At 35.9% G+C, this 22844-nt stretch overlaps 1 protein-coding gene across 1 annotated transcript in view; it reads right to left on the bottom strand.

Annotated features, from left to right (window-relative positions):
* MEOX2 (mesenchyme homeobox 2) overlaps nucleotides 1–22844 on the bottom strand; it is a 51897-nt gene that overhangs the window by 12297 nt on the left and 16756 nt on the right. Inside the window, exon 2 of the mRNA XM_039709982.1 lies at nucleotides 616–788. Coding sequence (XP_039565916.1) covers nucleotides 616–788 — 173 coding nt within the window. The remainder of the gene's footprint in view (nucleotides 1–615; nucleotides 789–22844) is intronic.

The following is a 22844-nucleotide window of genomic DNA, read 5'->3' as shown; positions in this document are numbered from 1 at the left end:
GCATGATGAAACTTAAGCACATGCAGAAGTGTTTCCTGGACCAGGGTTTGGTGAGCAGGAAACCAATAACAGTGATAAGAAATTCCATCATCTCCTCTGTTTTCACAGAGCAGGGTAAGATAAAGGGGTTTAAAATGCCTGTATCCCAGTTTTGCTGGCGTTCCCATTTTTGCTGCCATCTGGAGACAGAATGTTCAGATACTCTGCATTAGTGGCCACTGCATATGCTTAATAGACTGAACCAAGTTGCTCGTATTTGTTGCATGCAGGCAAAGCAACTACTTGTGCATACAGTGTTTGGGACCTACCCCATCTTCAATGACATCAGTGTGGACAGATTAGAAAAGACATGCACCCATCAAACAGATCTATTACTCATGCTTTTATCTTCCATATCTGCCTAACAGATGAAATTAATCTGTAAGTGGTATATATAAAATTATAAATTACTTTCATAGCAGAGAGATAATAAATGTATATAATTTTGCTAAAAACATTCAGTCTGATGTATCAACATAGATATCAGCATTATAAACAGGAGCTTTACTGTGAGAAGCTACTAATCACTGGTACATATTAGGCAGACATTTAAAGTCCATTATTTTTCATCAGTACCTGTCTTTCAGTGAGGTCAAGATTTACTGCTATCTCATATCGCCTCAGCCTGGTCAAATAGTTATGATGAGCAAATTCTGCTTCTAGCTCTCTGATTTGCTCCTTGGTGAAAGCTGTCCTTTCCTTCCTGGGTTTACTGTTGACCTCTGTCTTGTAGTTTCCTTCTTGGGAATCTGAAAATAAATAAAAAAAAGGCAAAAATGAATGTAATGACAAGTGTACAGCTAAATAGAAAGCAAGCCCAAAGACAACAACAAGCTGAAGTTTTTCAAACTTTATTGTCTCTGAAACACACTCTTGCTTTCATTCCTATGGATCCTTTGCTGTAAATCAGGAAAGCAGAAGTAATTCTGGCAGACTTGAGCTGCTGCTTCCATTGACACACATCAAACTTTAGCTTAAAACCTTGCAGTGTTTTGTTTTGTAACAATTCTCTGAAGAATTTCTGCAAAGCTTCAATTCCTTCCCACTGTTGGCAACTCTCAGTGCATCCAACCAGTACAGGATATGTATCATTTGATTACTGTGTAATGAGTAATACTTCAAGAATCTCTCTCCCCTATCATTTCACTAATACCTTAAGCCAAAGCTGTTTTACAGCAGACACTTTGAGGTTTAGTGCAATTACACTTTCAGGGAAAGCTAACAGACAAAGCATAAGAAACTGAACACATGTCAAAAGGAAGCTGGTCCTATCCCATGTCCCATTGTCCCATGGGATCTTCTACTCATGCTATGGTGCAGGTAGGAGCTTTTTGGCACAGCTGGTATCAGTATAGAAAATTTGCTACCACCATTACCTAAGGAATACATTGACTACAATCAGAGGAGCTTTGCTGAAAATTTCATTATCACCCTCATAATTCCTTTTGCTCTCAGAAACAGGTATGTTTAGTCCTGACCCAAACTACTGAATTCAGTAACTCATTCACAGTCATTCTATTGCTGTCAATGAAGTCAGCTTAAATAAATGAATGGTCAAACCATAACGGAAAAAAAAAGAGAGTGGGAAAAAAAGAAGGAAGTAAGAAGAACAAGAAAAAAAAAAAAAAAGACCAGACATTTGTAAGTTTGGGTATGGTACAGCACCTATAAATCCAAAATTAGCAGGAGATCAGTACAAGTATCATTAGTCAAATTCTGGCCTCACAAACCATCTTAAAAATGTCACAGATTAATTCACACTTCAGCTGCTGATTTAAATAGAAACGTGCATCAACATCCAAATGAACTGGCTCACAAAAAAATCACTCCCTGGGACTCTGTGTCAGATGAATCATCGGCATGCCTGAGCCTGTCCAACTGGCCAGTGAGTCTGGATTCAAATCTACATTTTATAAAGGTATAAGAATGTTTTCACTTTTTGTCAGTCACTCTGTTACTTGGAAGGGAACTTTGGGGTTTTTTGGGGGTTTTTTTGGTTTTTTTTAAATGAGAACTGTTTATTCTTGACTCAGTACTACAGTCAATAATTTAAAATATTTCAAAGCTAATGGCTGCATATCACCAAACCTCCACTTTTGCTGACATAACACACAGAACTTTGCTTCAAATGTGAAGTGTAGTGCTGGCTGTATGACTGAGGGTATCCACCAAAGTTGTTGAGTGTGTCTGGGAGTTGTTCAGCCACAAGTGGAGTAGGTCTTTCCTAGGGTAGGACGTTAGATGGCAGGCCCATTGACAATAGTGTGGGGCCAAGGTCTATTTCCAAACTCAACATAGAAAACTTGATATTTCATTCCTAGAAATTCACATTTCTTCCTTTATACCAGTAGGCAAACTAGAGTCACTGTAACTTCTCTCCACGATTTTCTGTTTCAGGAACATACATATTGATTTTTTTCATTTAAATTCCTCTGTCTGCCATCCCATTATAAGGACCAAATACTAGTAGATCACCTGAATTTAAATACTTAAAGCCCTATATCCCCATTCCTTTGAATCACTGAAAAGGCATAACTAAATCATTATTCTTGCTATTTTGACTTACCATTCTTATACTGCCAAATATGTTTCATACAGGTTTGAAAGCAGATGTGTGTGCATAGTCATTATGTGCTGCATGACACAAAAATTAATTTTATGCAAGTAATTTCTGAAGTCCTCTTATAACTGTCCTGGTCATCCTCTGCCTGTGTGAGGCCATGAGACAAGAAGTCTTCCCATGTCAGTACTTGCTGTAGGAAAGATCCATGGAAGATGGATCTGGAAAGCTCACTGCTTTCCAGACTAGAGGTTGTGTCCTTAAATAAAAGTAATGTACCTACATGTGACACTGATACCATATCAAAAATAAAATACTAGAAATGCAGACTGGATACACAACAGAAAGAAGGGTCAAGGCTATAAAACCTTGGCAGCTACTTCTATCATGAATATTTGAAGGGGAAAACTTAAGGAGCACCCTTCCAAATGTCTCCCAGGAAGATACTGATCTCTGTAAGTGACTGAGACTTGTAACATGAGCAAATTTTGCAAGCAGATGGTTCCATGAGGAAAACAACTTTGCTGTGCAGCAGAAAATGGTTTTTCATAACATTCAGAGCCAATGGTTCTTGGGATACTGAAAAGAGAAGGGGAGGAATACTGGGATAAGGAAAGGGAACTGCATGAGTAGCCTATGTCCACCATCTTTGCCAACAGAGAGGATTCAGAACTGCTATCAATGTTAGCCCACACAGATCCTGTGCAAATATAAGTATTCATGGACTACTGGTTATTTAGACATTTCTTCCATTGCTGGATACTACCCTTAATTCAATGCTGGATTTAAATGCCTGACAGCCATAGTTTTGTCAGCAGTAAGATTCCACCAGCAGACTGACACAGTGGGAAAGTTGCAGGGTTTTATTTGTTTTTGAAATTATCATTGATTTGATTTGTAATAGTTGAAATACACTAAAAACCATGTGGTGTATTCAAACACTGCTGAAAGCAGAAGTTGGAGGGGTATGCAGAAACCTGGGACAGGTATAGAGAGCTGACTCCCTCTCAATACTGAGGTAAATGCAACTGGAATCCCAGGAAATCTATTTCAACAAAAATATGGCCAGCAAGACAACGATATTTTGCTTAATACATTTGAGACATTGAAAATATATCTAAAAAGAGACTTAAATGGATACTAGTTAGGGGATCCTGAGTCTCATGCTGTCATCTGAGCTGCTTTCTGCAGTGTTGCTGTGGTTCATGTACAGGTTGCCTTTTATGTCCTATTGATGTCATACTGCTTGGAATTTCAGTTTTAAAATTTTGGGTTGTTTTAATTTCCAAGGAGAAAGAATCTAAGTGTACTAATTGGTTGTTGTTTTTTTTAACAGCCTCTATAAAGCTAAGATTGGGAACTCCCATCACTTTCTGACCTTCAGGACTCTGCTCATATCACCTGACTAGCTTCTCTTTGGTGGAAAATGGGTGGGAGACTTGGAAGAGATTCTTGGCAGAACTCACGTCAGCCTACATCTGTTTTGCAGCTGTTGCAACTAAGGAAAGAAAAAGGTCCCAAGAACCTTAGTTTTCTTCTACTGGCTACATCTTATGCCAAGTGGTAGGTGTAGAGGCAGAGAACAAAGCCTAGGGGGAACTCGGTTAGACTACTTGCCTCTCAAAAGGCACACATAAAATACATACAGATGGTACTAACCACTTGATGAAAAATACAGTAATCTATATTGTCTGTCTTCTGCCTTCTGCCAGACAAATTCTGGCACACTTTCAGAAGATGTAGCCTACATGCAGGTATTTGTACCTTATCAGTCTCTCTTTTGGAAACCTTTGTTCTTTAGATGTCAAGTAATGTAGGCAGTTAAACACTGCTTTGAGGGATGCAGGTCATGCCTTTTCTTAGAACTGATTTTATCACTTTTCAAAAACTCCAGGCAGCATCTTTAATATCTCCTGTTAGACAAAAATACTTGTTGGTAACTGATGTAAGAAGGTACTGCTTGGAAAGACATTCAGTGTTATAAATGGCTGTTCCACAAATCTTTGAAGACTAAGATTTTTTGCCAAGTTTAATAACAGCTCAAGATGTATTTTTTAAAAAAGTTATTCCTAATAATGACTTTTTTAAAAAAGTCATTCCTAATAATGCTATTCCCCACCCTCAAGCCAAGTTTATTAACAGCTCAAGATGTATTTTTAAAAAAAAGTTATTCCTAATAATGCTATTCCCCACCCTCAAAAGTTGCTTCTGCTTTACTTAAAGGAGTGTTTTGTTCTTAATCCCCACATTTGTATTATCCCACCAAAGTTTCTATTTCCTTCTCTCTACATCAAGAGCTGAAGCATGACAAGCAAACACAGGATCAAACTCCTCTGTGTAGAATATGAACATTGATAATTTTGATGTTTTTACTTTTGATACATGTCCAAGGAAAAAGAAAGACTGATCACAGAACATGAAAAGAGACTGGTGGGGATATCTATGGTACAAAGATCTGCTAGTAACCAGGCTGGGTCAGAATCAAAGGTAAAATGTGTAAGAAGCACCGATTTTTTTCTGGGATTAGTTAAAAAACTGATATACCTTCATTTCTTAGACAGAAATGAACATTCAGTTATGTAAACCTCCAGACAAAAATTTTCAAAAATAAATCAGATTTCTAGTGTTTTATTGGTAGTTACAGAAGATTTTTAAGTCCTGATATCCACCCTGAGAGTGAGTAGTGACAATAACCACCAATGATTTTTGACCAAAAGGCCATAAGAATTTCACCTTTATTGCTCAATATTCAGGTTTTCAACTTTCACTAACAGTTTCCAACACTTGCCCTTGAAAAGACCCCACCACTAGCAAACAATTTCTAAATTTATTTCATTATTAATTTATAGTCAATTTGGGTAAGTTATATGTCCTTAATTACATATCTTCCTATAAATGATGATCAAGTGTTTGCAGAAAACAACTACTACATAGGTATCTATTTTGAAATGAAGCAATCTATGCAAAGTATTAAAAGCAGAAAATCTTGCTACTTCTGAGTATTTTAATGTTTTATGAAAGAATATTTCTTTCAAACATAAATCTTTGGCATTTGTTTAAATAACTAATATGTAACAAAGTCTTCTAAAAATCAAAAGAACAAAATAGTGATATGTGATTCAATTCAAAATGCTTGCTTACTTTTTTCTTTTGAGATGCGAGCAATATGAACTAAGGGAAAAGTAGCAAGGAGATGGTGCAAAGGTCTCCATATGGTTCCTATTTTTTTGCCAGAAACTACGTGTGAGAGCAAGATTTACCCCAAAACAGTCACCTTCAGACATTTTTGACATTTAGTACAGAATATTATGAAGATTTTATATGAATTTTTTTTCTAAATTTTCAATTCAAAGTTGCTCAGAATTAATATGAAAACTTACCCTGTATCCAAAATACTGCTCTTTGCTTTGCAGGTTCATAAGTTAAACCCTTACTCCCTAGTTTTGTGTGTAATCTTTGTACAAAAGAAAAAAAAAAAGTCTACATATCTATTTACTTTGATGCACCTTCTCTTATTTGCAACAGATGTTGCAGACTTTATTAATCTATTTTTGTCTCATAATTTTCCTTCTCTTCACAGTCATTTAAATGTTCTTAAAAGACTTTGCCTAGTGAAAAAGTATACTTCCAAATCACTGAACACCTTCAGTCTGAGTGCCTCTTTTGAGAACGTCATTAAAAGTATTTCTGGAGCTGCAATTCACTAAATATTGGAACAGACAACATCATCATTTCCATAATTCACAATTTCGTGTGTGCAAAACTGCACAGTAGCACAAGTGCGATGTCAAAGCTACATGAATCCTTCTTTTCAGTCTAATGAAAGCAAACTTTTGTTTGCTTATTGAGTTAATACTTTCTAACAGTCTGTGACAATTAACAATTTAAAACAGCCTCATATCCACACCCAAAAAAAACACTGACCTGGCACAGCAAAACCTGTGGGTATTCTGAAACACACTATATACTGTCCTAATCTATTACCTACTGGCTGTTGCTGCCAACATTTTGTTATTATTGCCTTCTGAAAGTAAAAGTCTAGGAATTATACTGCACTATCGGAAACATTGATTCATAACACTGTAGCAGCTAAGGCTGCAGGTTCTTGAAGACACCTCTGTTTGAAAAGATATTCGTCTACCTTCTAACTACATAACATTTACAGGTCAGTGCTTCTTCAAACCATGCAGATATGGAGGACAACATATGTATTCTCTCATGAGTGAGAATAGTAGTGATCTAGTGAGTAGATCTTCATGTGGGAGACACTAATCTCTGTCCAAAGTGTGGTATAATCACAGTTTATCATAGGAAAAGAGACAGAGGATTTCTCTGAAAATAACTTTACAGGCTCCATTTTAATACAACATTTTATCCACTGGGATTGACAATACCCATTCGCAGTACATTCTGCAGATACATCTCTTACATGCAGCAACAAATAACGCCTGTTGGTTTTTTTGCCTTTTTACCAAACAAGTTTTATAACTTGCTTGCATGCAGAGGAGCTTCATTAAAGGATGTTGAGACCTGTCAGGACCACCTTCCCAATAACTAGGAGTGAATCTTCCAGAGTAAAGGCTAACCTATAAAATTAAACCAAAATATTTTCCATATGGGAGCTTCTTAGAACAAAGATCAACAAGTGATGAAAACACTAGTTGAGATAGAAGTTTATATAATTTCTCTTTCCAACCAAGAGGAAAAGAATAAAAATTAAGAGCAACCAAACCCAGCCCAAGAACTGTGCATACCTCAATCATCATCATTCTCATCATTCTGATGAAAGTTCTTCCCTGGAGAGGAGCAGCTGTATCAAACTCCAAGGAGGCATTGAAAGATTCCTTTTGGTGCTACATTATTGTATAAAAATGATACTTGGGAAACATTTACTTGGGAAAATAGATCTTGTCTTCCAAGATGGTATTTGAAAGATCTAGAGCACTGCAAACTGTAGAGAAGTGGTTGCTGGAGAAGAGAAGCGACTGTAGGACACACAGAATTTACTTAGAAAATCCCCTCTCAATAAGTCTCATCACCCTAAAATCATAGGTTGTAGTTTTTACTTTAGCTTTGCAAATCAGAGACCCTTGTCCTGGGAAAAATACTAAGCAGTGTCCTGGGACTTAAACAGAAAGCCATATATAAGTCACATCTAAAAAAAAAAAAAAAAAAAAAAAGGAAAATTTTTTAAAAAAAAAAATACTAAAAAAAAAAAAAAAGGAAAACTTTTTAAAGAAAAAATACTTAAGCAATAAAAATGACCTATGGATCATTTAATCCTTTGACAAGTAAACTCCAGTAAACTTTTTGAGAAAATGCTTTCTCTCAAGTATGTGTAGATTTGCCTCTTTAGGCAAAATATAGTTGAGGTTGCTCCACTTTCTATGACATAAAATGCTATACATGTGGCTTAAGATATTGCCAGCAAAAATCGAGATGTGGGTAAGGAATCAAAAAAAATGTTGCAGTGACTTGCTGCTAAGAAAGTCACCAGTAATATACCGAAATATAACAGTATGCTTCCTGCATGTGCTACATAGCATTTGAACATCATGAAAATGGATATATTACTTATTTCTCTGCACAGCCAGACTGCCACTGTTGGTGTATTGGAATCCAAATGACAGTGGGATGGGAAGCAATGCTTTTTACAAACCTTTTTTCATATAGTAACTTCTTTATATAAATGGCCATTAGTGTTATGTGCTTTCACATTGGCATTAATAGTCCCTTATATTTAAGCAGCAGTACATTCCAAGGCAAAACTAGACATGTTTGCTTCCCAAATGGCAGCCAGCACTTGATAATAATTCTGTTCCTTGGAAAGTGCAGACCTTGTGGATACTATTCTTTGAATCAGAGAGTAAAACATTTTTAATGTGGTTGCTTAGTTACTCCATGGAAAGCTGTCAATTATTTAATTTTCTGCTACCACTATAATAAATCTGCACTGTGAAATTCCAAAGATACTTCTAATTAACAATTGTGTTTTACCTATAAGCAAGTAGGCTTCCAATTTTTTTACACATTATTCACATTATCCATAGTTTGCAGAAATCAAGGTGTAATTTGATTACAAACTTCACTAAGTGTATAGCCTAGAGCTCTTTCTTCCAAAGTTGGTGTGCGCAAGACAGGTGGTGCCATTGCCTCCACTCCTCCTTCACACACAAGACCTTACATTAGAAAAAATACAACTGAATTTATAGTAATTTTTGTAGGTCTTGCAACAGACCTCATCATTGTGCCATAGTATGTAACTTCACTACAGCAAATGCCCTAGAAAAGACTCTGCCATCTAGGCCAGTTTCTTAGGATAGGCCAAGTTCTTCCCCAAATCACAGTGAGCAAAGTGGAGAAGCTCAAGAATTTCAGCAGAATCTCTTCTCAAAGACAAGGGTGCCAGACCTGGTTTTGCTCCCATTGTAAATACCAGTTTACTTTGTGTAGGATCAGGAGAAATTGTGAGTTGAATAAAAAAGAGTATTTTCTTAAGCTCCTTCATATATTTTTTTCAAAATATACAGGCAGAACCTACAGTCGAAATTACGCTGACTTCTAAGTTTGCTTTTTTAAAAAAGTTTATTGCAATTGCATAACCTCCTGTCTGAACAAAAAAATAAAGGCTTTGCACATAAGCCAAAAAATCATGGATTTTAGTTTTCCATACTTAGCAATAAAAGTTGAAACACTTTACAGCAGCTTAATACAGTTTCTTGAGGGCTCCATATTGCCTAAGTCACTCATCTTTTCAAAGCTTCAGGATACAGTTACACAAAGGAAAATATAAATGGGTACCAACCATTCCACTTTAACGCTTTCTAAGAATTATTTTGCTGCTACAGGAAACAGGAAGCCATTTCACAGTGGTATTTTTAATGTAATTCTTCCACGTGTGTTACACTAGCTAATTTTTTTTTCCATTCATCACGAAACAGATTTATTTGGGACCCCTTAGTGATGTAGTGAAAATTTTATATATGTTGAACATATGACAGAAAAAAAGCAGTGTCTGGAGCAAATCTAACATCCAATACTTCTGTTTAATCTTATGTTAGTGTGCCCTTTCTCAATTTTTTTTTTAAAATTCAGTCTGCTTGAAATGTTTTTACTCTTTCTAAAACCTGTCCTTTTTAAACACCCACAACTGGCCTCTAAAGTGTGTGTAAGCACCTTGCAGAGCTACAGGATCACAAATCACCTTCCATTTCACAGTCTTGATGAGTGTCACAACCCCCCACACACAATTCCATGTGGTCATTCTCTGCCTTAGTGGCTGTCCCTAGTGGACATGGCTCAGCTAGTGTGGCATTACAGCTTTCAGCATGAGGCACAGATGTAATCTCTGTCTGGGTCTCTAAGAAATATAGATTTCTGTGCAACTGTATTTGCCTGCATATGTTTTAGTGACATGTTTTGTAAATCTTATTATCCCTCAGAAAGCATTAAAATGAAACCAACAAGCCCAGCTGTGCTCATAACCCACCTGAGCAGATATCCAGACTTTTTTCAAAACAGAAAAACACACACACACACACACTCCCTCATACTCAATAGGCTTGCTTTTCTGGGTGTCTTCTATTATTTCATTCACAGTTTACTTTACAGCACTGTGCTGAAGTATAACACTAACTATAAAGCTGGAAAAACAGTGAAAAGTACTTTCCCACATACAATTAAATGGAATTACCTGTCTTACAGGGAAAGCCAAAATAAAAAGCATTGTAAAATAAAATTTTTCAGATGTTTTACCTATTTGTACCATTGGCTTTCAGGCCAACCATGAAAGTTTCATTTTTCACTTAAAACTATTACTGTCTGTTAATATGAGATAGAAACCCTCCTAATGACTGCTTTGGAAGTTCTGAATATCAGCTCATTTTGACTTACCCTAAAAGTTCCCCTATTTAGCACCGTGCCACATTTTCTTTTCTTTCTGTTTTCTTGAATAATTATCGTAAATGGCAGAATTCATTAAAAGCACCCAAAGGATTTGTCATGTTTGATGCTAACACAATTTCATTTTCAACCTATAGTACAGGTTAGTTATAGTTAAGGTTGGAAAAATGCTCACATAATTAAACTGAAAACTCAAAATATTTCTCTAGATAGTATATTGGGTGAAGGAAATAAATCTGTAAAAGAAATAAACTCTATCTAATAATTCAGGTTTAAATTTTCTTCTAGATATATTTTGCTAAATATTTTACAGTCTGGTCTTTTTAATGACTAATTTTTCTTAATTGCTAACAATCAACTTATATAGTTGAAGCTTGTAGTTCATAAATGAAAGCTTTGGCAGAGTACAATTTAAAAAGTCCTTCAACTTCCATGTGAGTAAAAAGATGTTAATTTTTGGAGGCCTTCCTGTATTTTAAGATTAGTGTGCAAGAAAATACTATATATCCAAAAGGGAAATTTACTTCAAGTATGGGTTCAAGTACAGCTTTTAAAATGGCAAAATTTTAATGCCATACTTGTACTGTTCCTTTTTATATTATATTATTGTAAACAGTAGTTACAATAACTGAAAACTGTAAACCTTCTTTTAATTTTAAAAATGGACTTTTATTTTTTACCAAACCAAACCAACCAAAGGAGTTGATTCCCTACAAAGTCTCAATTCTTCGTTTAGAAAATACAGTAACAAGGAACTGATTGTGCAAACATGTCAGTGTGTACATAAAGTTCTGGTCTCAAGTGAGCCCACTGAGAAGAAATATGCTAAAAAAAAAAAAGAAAAGAAACCCCCACAACCCAAAAGCACCCAATAATCAAACCCTATGTCCACAGTATTTTAGTCAAATTAGAAAGTAATTTTTTTCTCCAACTTTATTTCTAACTCCTTGTCAGTAGTGCAAAATCTTTCTGTGATCACTAAACTCATACAAAAGTAAAAACTTTTAAAACTTTTGTTTTTTCCAAACAGGGAGACCATTTGGCAAACAAATGTTAAATAATAGGGCCTGTCTCTTCCATCACTCACCTCCCACAGCTTGCTGCCTACAAGCTGGAGAATAAAGGCCCTCCTGGTAAAGTACTGTGCTAATGAAATATTCTGGCAGTGCATGTCAAAGCCTAGTAAATCCTATATATTTTCTACAATCCTATACAGTATATGTTTTACTCTTCTTATAAAAGCTCATTTTAAATACCTACCTCTACTCGGATAAGAAAATTTAGAAACATTAATAAATATTGAACATAAAAGTTGGATAGGTATAACATTTTTTCTTCATCCTAGAAGTTATAACACCAAAAACAAATTAAGAAGTTATTTAATTGTACAATTAAAACATTTCATACCAGTACCCACACTCTTTAATGTGATCAGCTGTCACCTCTAGTAACAGTTGGCAGCTGGAGGTAACACACTGTCCTGCCTTTTGACTTTGATAAGTACTGTACTACATCTTTCTAGGAAATTAAAATTGGTGTTACATTTCTTTGCTCTTCTTCCAACCCCAACCAGGGTTGGATCTCTGCAGTAAGGGTAGGCGCAACTCTTGAGATTATCAGATCCCAGAAACAGGGGAAAAAATGTCAATAAATTTATTAGCATACCTACTTGAAGGATGAAGGAGTACACACTAAAAAGCAGAGGCTAGAAGCAACAATGAAATCCCAATATTCATACTGGTAACCAGCAATTCCAGGGTTGGGCTTCATGCAACAGAAATGCATTCTGCATTTGCCCGTGCTAACAGGGTGAGGAGGGGTGGGAAGTAAATCTGCCTCTAAACCTCAAAAAATACCTCCTGAACAGCTTCGAAAAAGAGTATGTAGCAGCTTTCAAATTCAAGAAGAATCTATAGAAGTAGAATAAATGTCTGACTTTTTTTTTTTTAAGAGTTATAGCAGCTAGGCATAAGCCCTGGGGCATTACTCCTTTCAACATAAAACTTTATTTCATCTGCTTTTAAACTACTCAGTCACAGAAATTCCACCTAATTGAATAAAATTATTAGATATTACACTATTTTTATCAAGCATATCTTATTTTACAATTGCCCATCTTTGAAAGACCATTTCCAATCTTTTTTTACACATTGATTACCACCCTGAATATGGGCCTCTTGCTTTTGCTGCTCAGGATCTGGAGGCAAAGGGGACACCTATGGAGAAGGGACTGTTTGCTTCTCATGACCACCCCTACAATGATAGTTTCTGTTGATGCAAAACAAAACCTGAACCATCAGCAAAGGGGACACCTATGGAGAAGAGACTGCTTCTCATGACCACCCCTACAATGATAGTTTCTGTTGATGCAAAACAAAACCTGAACCATCTGATCTCAACTGTCTGTTGCATGACAAAGTGTCAAAATACAGCTGTAAAGTGTAGAACTTCATTCCCTCTCTTGCCCACTGTTCTGCTTAGAGCTCCTTAGCACCACAGCACCTTTAGGATTCATCTGCTTGCTGTTTGGACATTTAAAGTGTTCAGCTAGCATGACTTGCATCTCCCTTCCTTTCTGCATTCCCTAGTGACTCCAGTCAGTAGAACAAATGTCACTAAGGCTTGGAGTTATCATAGAGGCTGGACTGAGCATGCTCTGGTACAGCACAGCCCTACGAAAATGTTTTCTGTTGAAAAACTGCACTGGTTGTTTCACATTGTTGTGATGTTTTCCAGAGGATTTATAGGCCTCTAGGGCACTGAAAACATGGAGCAATGTCTACTCCAACAGATATAAACATTGGTTTGAGTAAATAGTTAATTTTTGCTGGTGTTAGAGCATTTGGCAGATGTTCCTAGTCATAAACAAAAATTCTCTGTCTTTCAAAACAGAAAGAAAAATTGGATATTGACTTTCTCTATGATCCAAAAATCCAGCCTTCTCCTTAAGCAAAATTGGATCCAGTTCAGTTCACAAATCTGAGTCAAAAATCAAAAGGAAGTTAAAATGTTGGTCTGTTATGATTATAACTATGCTGAACTCAAATGAAAAATCAAATACCATAACGTGCTGATACATCTGATGTTTTTATGCAAGTCTGCCTTGTTTCCATTAAACAGCAAAAAGACAGCTACTGTTTAACTGATGAAAACTGATGGAAAATCCTCATTACTATATAAACAGTGGTATAAGCATAAAAAGTGTTTAGTTTATGCATCTGTGCATTTAGCTGAACATTAAGCTTTTCCTAAACACAATTTTGTGCCTTCCTACTCTCATATATTTTCACTTTCTTTTTGAAAGCAGGAAACCTGTGTCATTTCATATATTGAAATATAGACAAACCAAAAAAATCTACTATTTTTATATTATGTATCATTTTGTGTCAACTAACCCACCAGAAAAAACATGTACATTGATTCTAGAATTGTAGTTTTACTTCAAAGTCTGACTTTTCTCTATTTTTTTGTTAGTTTGGTTTGGTTTGGTTTGGGTTGGGTTGGGTTGGGTTTTTTGTTTGTTTGTTTTGGTTTTTGGATTTTTGTTTTGTTTTTCTGGTTTTTTTTCCTTTATTTCCAAGGGAGACTTGGGTCTACTGTCACCCTAAAAGACCTTATTGGCTACATAATTTACTCTGCTTTGGAGTTTGGACTGCTTACTTATTTGGTGTTATTCAAAAATGCACAAATTAACCCATTTTTCAATGATGGCTTTCATTTCTAGTTCACTTCTTTAAAACTGATCTAGTCCTTATTAAACATTTCAGTATCAACTCCTTTCTTTCTTCACTCATTTTCATGATGTCAGCTCAGTAAACCTTTGACATAATAAAAGTTGTCTGGAGTCAACTGCCATGCAAGCTAATCTTTGGTTTCATGGACAAAATGAGAATACATCTATATGGACAAGGCTGAGAACATCAAAAAACCACCAGTCATTCCTGCTTGGATTGCACCAATAATGACCAGATAAGTTCAAATTAATATCCTTCCACAGGACATAAATTCACCCGTAACTTAACATGCAGGCCAAATGTGATCATTTGTGTGGACGGTGTCCTGTTTGTAAATGGAACCTGCCTCTTGCAAACTACCAAATAGATCCACACTACAGGTAGTAGAGCTCATTTCAGACAGGTTGTTATGACTTGAAAATATTCATCCTTAATTCTCAGAGAAGGGGCATTATCAGGACCCTCATGCATGACCCTACTAAGACATAAAGGAAAGTAAATTAATAAATAGTTTTTTATACTATGCCTTGGAAAAGACAGTGAGTCAATCAAAGTGTGAAGCTAGAAATGCTAGTTCTCTAGGTAGGAGGATATTTTTTTGTTTCAAAAACTGTAGAAAGAACCCAGAAGCTCTTTTTTTTTGAGTAAAGATATGTATGCCCATGTATGAGATAAAGAAAGTTCCAAAGATACTATTCTTTTGCATTAGTGCAACAGTGGTGGTTAAAGGGCTTCCTCATTGTACTGGACACTGCATGCTATCAAAGGAAAGTCCATGCTCCCAAGAGCTCACAGTACATTTATCATGTTGCACCCCACTTCCACATGGTGGTAACAAACACGTGAAAATGTTAATCAGTGTATCCTAGCTATTATCCTCCTGGGCATTATACCAGAGAAGGTTTTAGGGAGAGACAGAAAATCTCACAATCTCCTTCAACTTAGTCTCACAATTCATCAACAACATCTCCCATCTTGGAAAAGACTTTGATCCTTGCTCAAGAAAAGTGTAGCAGTACTGACCAATTTTTTATAATTGCAGACTGTTTTACATATAAATAGTATTGGACAAAATTCACATTTTAAATAAAAGTTATGGGGGGAAAAAAGAGCAAAGAAGATTCAGATTGTGCATGATGTAGTCAAAGATGTACCAACAGGTACATGTAAAATGATGTTCATGTCCCATGCCACTGAGGCACAACTACAGAAGCAACAGCAGCACAGTCTGTTTCTCCAAGTCATCATGGCTTTCTTAAGTTTCTGAAATTTCCTACATTATGCTTATGACCAAAAAAATAATTTCTTTTTCTCTAAAGTTGAGAGAAATTAAAGAATCATCGGAAAAGGTCAAAATATGCAATATCTTCAAAGTTAGGTTCAGCAAAAGCCTAAGGAAAGGAAACATGCTAGGGTCTAAACCAAGAATAAAAGAGGGCAAAAGCAAAATGAATAGGATATGTAGTCCTTAGCAAAACTTTGTAGACATCTCTGAGAAGGTGAGCAAACCTTTTTTGAGTGCTATGCCAATAGATGCCCAGATTTGCTGAGCTACACAGTAATTTAGCGGCTGAAAGCACCAGTTTTTGTAGGTATAATCAGGTATCTTCTACATGACTAATTGCTACTATGCAATGTGAGTATGATCTTAGAGTTCATTTCATGAACTCTAAGAATTTAAACAGGTGAAGAGATCATTATAGCTTGAAATCTGACAGTATACAAGAAATATATTTAGGAAGCAGAAATAACAATTATCCAAAGATGGTTCCAGGGTGGCAGCAATTTCTGAAATTATACAGGTGTCATTGCAAATGCAAAATAGCCATTTGTCAATAAGATAACTAGGAAAATCTGACATTTATTTTCAGGCAATTCATATGTCAAGTTGTCAAGGAGTAAGATCACTGATCAATTTTTAGACCTTCATCTTCCTAAGTATATTGAGAAGACAGGTATTTTGAAATTACCTTTGCACACAGGAGATGTTTAAGGGAATCAAAATAATTTTTAAATTTGACAAAAGAACACACATAGTGTATGAAATTCATTACCTCAAAACCAGTTCTGAAAACCTGTTTACAAGTCACAATCCCACAGAACACAAATGCAGGATATGAACAATAAGTTGTTCCACAACTCCCAGTGTGTAAGAAAGGAAAGTAGTAGAAAGTGCTCAGAAAAGTACATTGCCTTTTGTACCGATTTTTCTAAGGAAAATTACTTTTGATGAAACAAAATTCTGTTCAATTTTAGTAATTTCTCTACATCTTCTGCTGCTATTGATCATAAAATGTACCTATCCCATTTTTACTGGTTATTACAGAATTTTCTCTCATATACAGAATCTTGTGAGTCATTATGAGTACATTGTCCTGGACTATCCGTACCATTCCTTTCCCATTCAGTGTTCAATATTTCTACTCAATATGTCTAAAAAAAGCAGTTAAGAAGCAACAAGGCAATAATGTTGAAGTGCCAAAAATTATGTTCAGCTCCCCGTTTGTTCTAAATTGATATTAAGAGAAATGTAGGAAATGGCAACATTCTATCCAGTGCAAGTCATCACTTGGACAAAGCATAGCTGACTCTAGACAGGACCAAAGTACTTGTCTGAAATGCATCCTTCTCTCTGAATGCCTTCCGCCTCACTCCCCCTCCTCCTGATGTTAAGATGTGCGGGCAGATGCCCTTGTCACAGTCTAGCCCCTGTGTATTTGCTTGGATTGATGCTCACCATGCTTAACTCTCTCTCCAGATGATGAAGATTATGCCTTGTCCTACCCGAAACAAAGCAGGCACCAATGAGCAGAATTTGCTAACTGATGTAATGCATATGCAGGTATTAAGTCACGCATCCTCAAAAAAATCTGAGTTGCTATATAAACACTCAAGCAGTCTGCTTAGCGTGAAGATTCACATGACCACTTTCCTTTCCTGCTCTGCACACCAGCTCTCCTTTGAAGTAAGGAGTCTGCCTCAAGGTCTTTCTCCAGCTGTTTAAAGACCCCAGCAGAAATAGAATAAGCAACCTGGCAGCTTTTTCTCTCCAAGATAAGACTTTTCCAAGACAACTGTTCTCTACTGAAACAATTCTAAAACTTAGGAGTGTGAGAGTTCATAAATGCAGAGCCAGGTCTTTTTTCCTGCCAACACTGAATCTCCATCCCCATAAAAGTGAGGCTTCAGAATTCATAGTTTATAGCAGCAGACCAAAATCTCTCTTAACTCTGATTTAATAAGTTATGCACATATACCAAGCACAAAAACAAAAGTCTATGTATTACACACAGGAAGAAGCTAATTCTTTTCTGCCATATTAGTATATAGAATTCATGAACATGACACCTTTCAGTTCTCATAAAGCATCTTAAAAACCATTTATTATTTCAATTCATCTCATTCTAAAAGAACTCAACCAGCACAAATATAAACAGTGAACCAGCCTTGAAAAACCAACTGCAGTTTTTCTTCTGAACGCCTGAACATTTTTGATGTTTACATGGAACTCATTCAATCATTCCAAACTTATGTGTCTGGAGTAATTCTTAGAAAATAATCGCAGAATCACAGAATAATCTGAGATGGAAGGGACACACAAGGTCCAACTATGGATGTATCTTTTTGACTGGATTTATGCTGTCTGCACAATAGTTTTTTTCAGGTCAGTTTTTTCTGGGAGACAAAGTAAACAGGAAATTCACAACATTTAACTGTTACAAAACTAGCTATCAAAATAAAAACAGAAGTTTCAAAGTTATGAGCTCAGTATTACTTAAAATGGTTTGAACATCCAATTTTAACACTACTTCATCCAACTATTTTTGATCTGGGAAAAAAATCTACTTCTTCACTGCATTCATTACAACTTCAGAGACTTTAAATGAATCAATAGAAAAAATGATCCCTTCCTTGCTCAGTTAAATGCAGAAACATTCTTTACAGTTGTCATATAACTAATATTCCTTGAAGTGCCTGTAACACAGAGCTAACTGTTTAGTGGCCCTCAAATTTTCTTTTGTCCTGTAACAAGGTGCTTTAGCAGTAACACAAATAAATCATTTAAGGACATAATCAAATAATCCTTATACAATTTTATTCACACCTCCTTTAGCTATAAGTGAGTTTGTTTAATCTCATGGGGGTTTTCCCATCACATTTTGTCTGTGATATATCAAGACCTGAACAGTTGTGTAGTTTCAACAAAAGGGCCTTTCCAAGACTTAAAGCTACCAAAAGCACTTCGGAAAAATCATCTGTAAGCACATTTTCAGTTTGTACATGGATTCATTTCAGAATATTTTGGCAATTGCAATTTGGAAAGCAATTCCATTTTTTTTTCAACGAGTAGTATATTTTGTAGGAATTAAACTGTCACACAAATGGCAGACATATACATGCCTTTCTTTTCCTTGCTTTTGTTTTGTTACTGACAAAAAGACACACACAGGATTAAAAATGAGCTAGAAAATACATATGATCAACTGGAGCCCAAATTTTTTCCAAAATCAGGTTTAGTATCACCCACTATAGCAAGTGCCATTCTCCTTTTGCTGTAGGTTTACACCATTTTACTGTGGGTCTGGTTTATATCTCTGCATCATTAATGCAATCCATTATAAATACAGACAAAAAGAAAGAAAAGAGGAAGAGAAGCCCCATCCCCCTATCACATGAGCTTTTCTGATGGGGTAAGACCCTGAGTCAGGACAGAGTGTGATACTACACATTTCACTGGTTCCACACAGCATTTTATCTTCAATTCCTTTCAATACTTCAGTATATTACCACTAAGGAAAATAGAGACACTTCACTTCAGCACTGTGCTGGGAGCATGCAAACACTTGGTCCATGGCAGGAAAGGGACAGATACCATAATGGCTCCTTAAGTCACTTTTTTGTAACTTTTTAAAAGTCCATATTAACTTACAAAAATCACTATATGTTAAGAGCATCAAAAGGCAATCTGAATACAGGGGTTAGAATAAGCTTTGGACAGGGTAGAACTGAAGTCTGTGGTTACAATTGAAGTCATTACAATAGTAGTTTCTACTGTACTGTGAGTTCAAAATGTGAGGTATTAAGTTTGCTGGCAATAAAAAGTAGAGTGGAAAAATAAGTAGTTTAAAAGGAAAATAATTAGTTTAAAAGGATTTGTTCATATAAGAGCAAATTTAATATTTTATTTATGGGACTAACAGCAGAAAAAAAAATACTGGCTGTGAATCCAAATCCAAGATAGAACTTTTACTGAGCATATAATAACACTGCTTTCCAACAATAACAGTATTCCAACAAAGAAAAAAAATCACTGGAAATACTGATGTCAAAACTCTTAATAAGATTTAAATTATTTAGAAAAATTGAATGGATAAAGCAATGTGAAAGGTTTTTCAATTCTATTTATAAACTACATTGTAAAACTGTCCTATTTAAAATTTCTCAGCTTCTGCTATGCAAGGGGTCCACTCCTAACAAAGATTCATTAGATTTTCCTGAAAATGTTGGCTTTCTTCTATAAGTGATTTTCCCTTCCATGATTTCACCTTCAATTAGAAGCTTCTTGTAGTTTTTATAGTCACAGACATTTGTACAAGTAGAGTCAGTTTTTTTATTGGCAGGAAAGCTTAAAGCTACTTTGCTGAAAGTAACTCCAAACTTTTAACAACAGCTTTTTTCTTCAATTTTATAAAGAAGTAAACTGTGCTAGTTAAGTTAATATAAAAATGAGTTACAGAAGCAAATTAATTAATAAAAATAATTAAAATCAATACTTTTTTTCCCTTCACAATGCCCATACTTGTCTATCAGAAGCCTAACTTCCACAGTCTTTTTCAGCAGAAATAGACCACCAGCAAACAACTAGATAGATTTAAAGATTTTACTAGCTTTTCAAGACCAATTTTTCATATTGAAAAGAGGTGGAAGATAACACTTAAGCCATAGGTTGTTGGGAACAGAGACTGCAATGAAATAAATACCAGCTCAAGAGTAAAGAAAAATCAGATGCAAACTTACACATGAGAACACTTGGCACTAAAGGCAGTCAAGGCCCAGAGGGGTGACCTGTGGGATGAAACACAAAGTGCAGCAAGCAGAGGACCATCTAGTTGAAAAATGGAGCCTGAGAAGTGTGGAAGTCAGAAATATGGACCAGGAAAACAACAGCTAATGCAATGGATATCACAGACCTAGAAGAGTTTCCTGGACTCTTTCAAATTTCCTCTGTCCCTGTGAAACTGGCTTGCTTTAAGTAGTTTCCAAGGGCCAGCAATTCATTTCTTGGCTAGGCAAGCTTACTTTCACTGAACACAGTGATCTGAGGTTTGTTTGAATTCCTGCTCTGTGGAAATCTACTGTACTTTCTAGCAGGTGTGAGAACACTGAGGCTCCTTCAGTTGCAGCTCATTTCCACTTTCTAACTACTTTATCTCCGTGGATGAAGCAAAAGTGACTTTTGTGTTTCCTGGCAGTCTGCTGCTTCAAAGAACCTTATAGTGATTTGTTTATTTCAGAGGAAATGGAGACCAGTCAGTGATGACAGATTTATTGGTTAAATGGACATCACAAAAAAAAATTCATGAAGCACAGGCTGGCTCTAACCACACTGTGAGAACTCATAGGAAGGGGTGATGTGCATTCCAGGAGTCCAGTCCTATTTAATCCACTCCACTCTAATCTGTACATTTATATTGCACCTTTCACAAAATTTCCGAGAGCTCTCTACAGAAATGTAATAACCACTGTAGTGAAACATATCCAGGTATGTTGATGGCCTACATTTAGGCTTGAAAATGCAGCAAAAGGAACCAGACTGTTGAATATCTCCTGGCAACGAGTCAGACAGTGACAGACAAGAAAAAAATGGGTGCCAAACTTCTTCCTCTTATATCTCAAGATAGAAGAGAATTTCTTATTTCTGGAGAGACCATTTACAATTTGGCAACTCATAATAGTTCCTAGTGGGTGAGAAATTTACATTGGTGCAATTAAACATGAAACTCAATATCAGAGTTACTGGGACTCAATATTAAGTTGTACAATATAGTTGATCAAACACAGTACAAGAGAAAAGGGAGTTTCAGCAGTTGGTAGGTTTGCAATGCATGAAGAATTATTCCGAGGATTGCATAATTTCAATGTGGGAAAAAAAAAATTAAAATATTGTAGAGGAAGATACTACCAGACTTATGTTGCTATAGTCTTCCAATGATAACTGGTTGTGATAATTGCATCTGTCAAAGAAGGTAAAACAGATTTAAGAATAACATACAGGAGCCTGTTTTGAAAATCCCAGATAACCAGAAAACTGCTGGTTCTCTGTTAGGGGGAAGAACACTGGTCAAAGCAAGCAGTGGGACACAACCAGCAGGGCATTCCACTTGATCTGGATTCAATTTCAGAAAAATATCTGGCTGAGGTCGTGCATCAGCCAAACAAATATACCATTTGGAAAGAAGCTGGAATATTTGTTAAGGCAGAGAAATATATCTGTACATCACCTCAAGACATATGGTTGGCTAAAGCACATCTGCCAATAATTGGCTCAAAAATCATCAAAATGTTAAAAATGCCTCTATTTAAGATGGTAAAATAAAAGAGTGCTATTTATTCTTTGGAGACACATACCTGCTCAAAAATACCTTGATAGGTAAATTAGGCAGCTTTTAGTAACAGGCATTGTCATTGCATTTTGAGTCGTCCTATTTCCAGTCTAGTTTGACATCCTGAAGGTTTTATTTCTGTTTATGCATAAGGAAATGTAAGCTGGTTTTGTCCTCTGTATAGACTGAAGATCTGAAGTATGGGGCAACTAAACTATAGCACTGTGTCAAGATTATTGAAGGAAATTAAACTAGAAGATCTACACAGGGATTCCTGTAGGGGGCATAGTCATGGAGGTCTGCCCAAATTAATGTACTTGCTTCTCTGCAGGGGCAGTTTGCCTGGCAAAATCATAATGCTAAGTTTTTGGAAACTAAACTTTTTCTCCTTGATTTCCTGACACTGTCTTAGTTCAAAGCAACGCATCTGCTCTACTTTTGGGTTGCAGGGTATCATGAGGGCTTTTTTAAAATTAAAATTTAGTCTTCATATATAAGCCTACTAATTACCTTTTTAGTAATTATTTCTAAATTTTTTAAATTTATAACCCAAGAATGAAGCCCAAAGGTGCTTTTGAATCATAGACAACATCTCCAAAACCCCACAGCACAGAAAAATTTCAAGTGATACTTTTATTGTATGTGTGTGGTGTGTATGTGTGTGTGTGTTTGTGTGTGTGTGTGTGTTTGTGTGTGTGTGCACAGAACTTAGGTGAAAATAAGAGCTAATCTTTACTATAATTTTCTTAACTGTGAGAAAGCACAGTAGATATTTTGCTTGATCTTGATTTAACCCAATCCTGCTATTATGTATTGCATGATCATCTACATCTTATCAACCCTAATATATAAGCACACTGATATGCAACCTGATATGCATCTACACACTAGGCTCAGTTGAGAAGTTTTCTGGGACTAGCTCACTTCATGGAAGAAAGTGCAAAGCCCTCCTTCTTCTAAAATATTTTGTATTTTACAGGATAGCCAGCCTAAAGAAAACAAAAG

Source organism: Passer montanus, unplaced genomic scaffold, assembly GCF_014805655.1.
Source record: "Passer montanus isolate IOZ18808 unplaced genomic scaffold, ASM1480565v1 scaffold10, whole genome shotgun sequence".
NCBI classification, from domain to species: Eukaryota; Metazoa; Chordata; class Aves; order Passeriformes; family Passeridae; genus Passer; species Passer montanus.
This window is presented reverse-complemented; position numbering and strand designations above follow the sequence as displayed.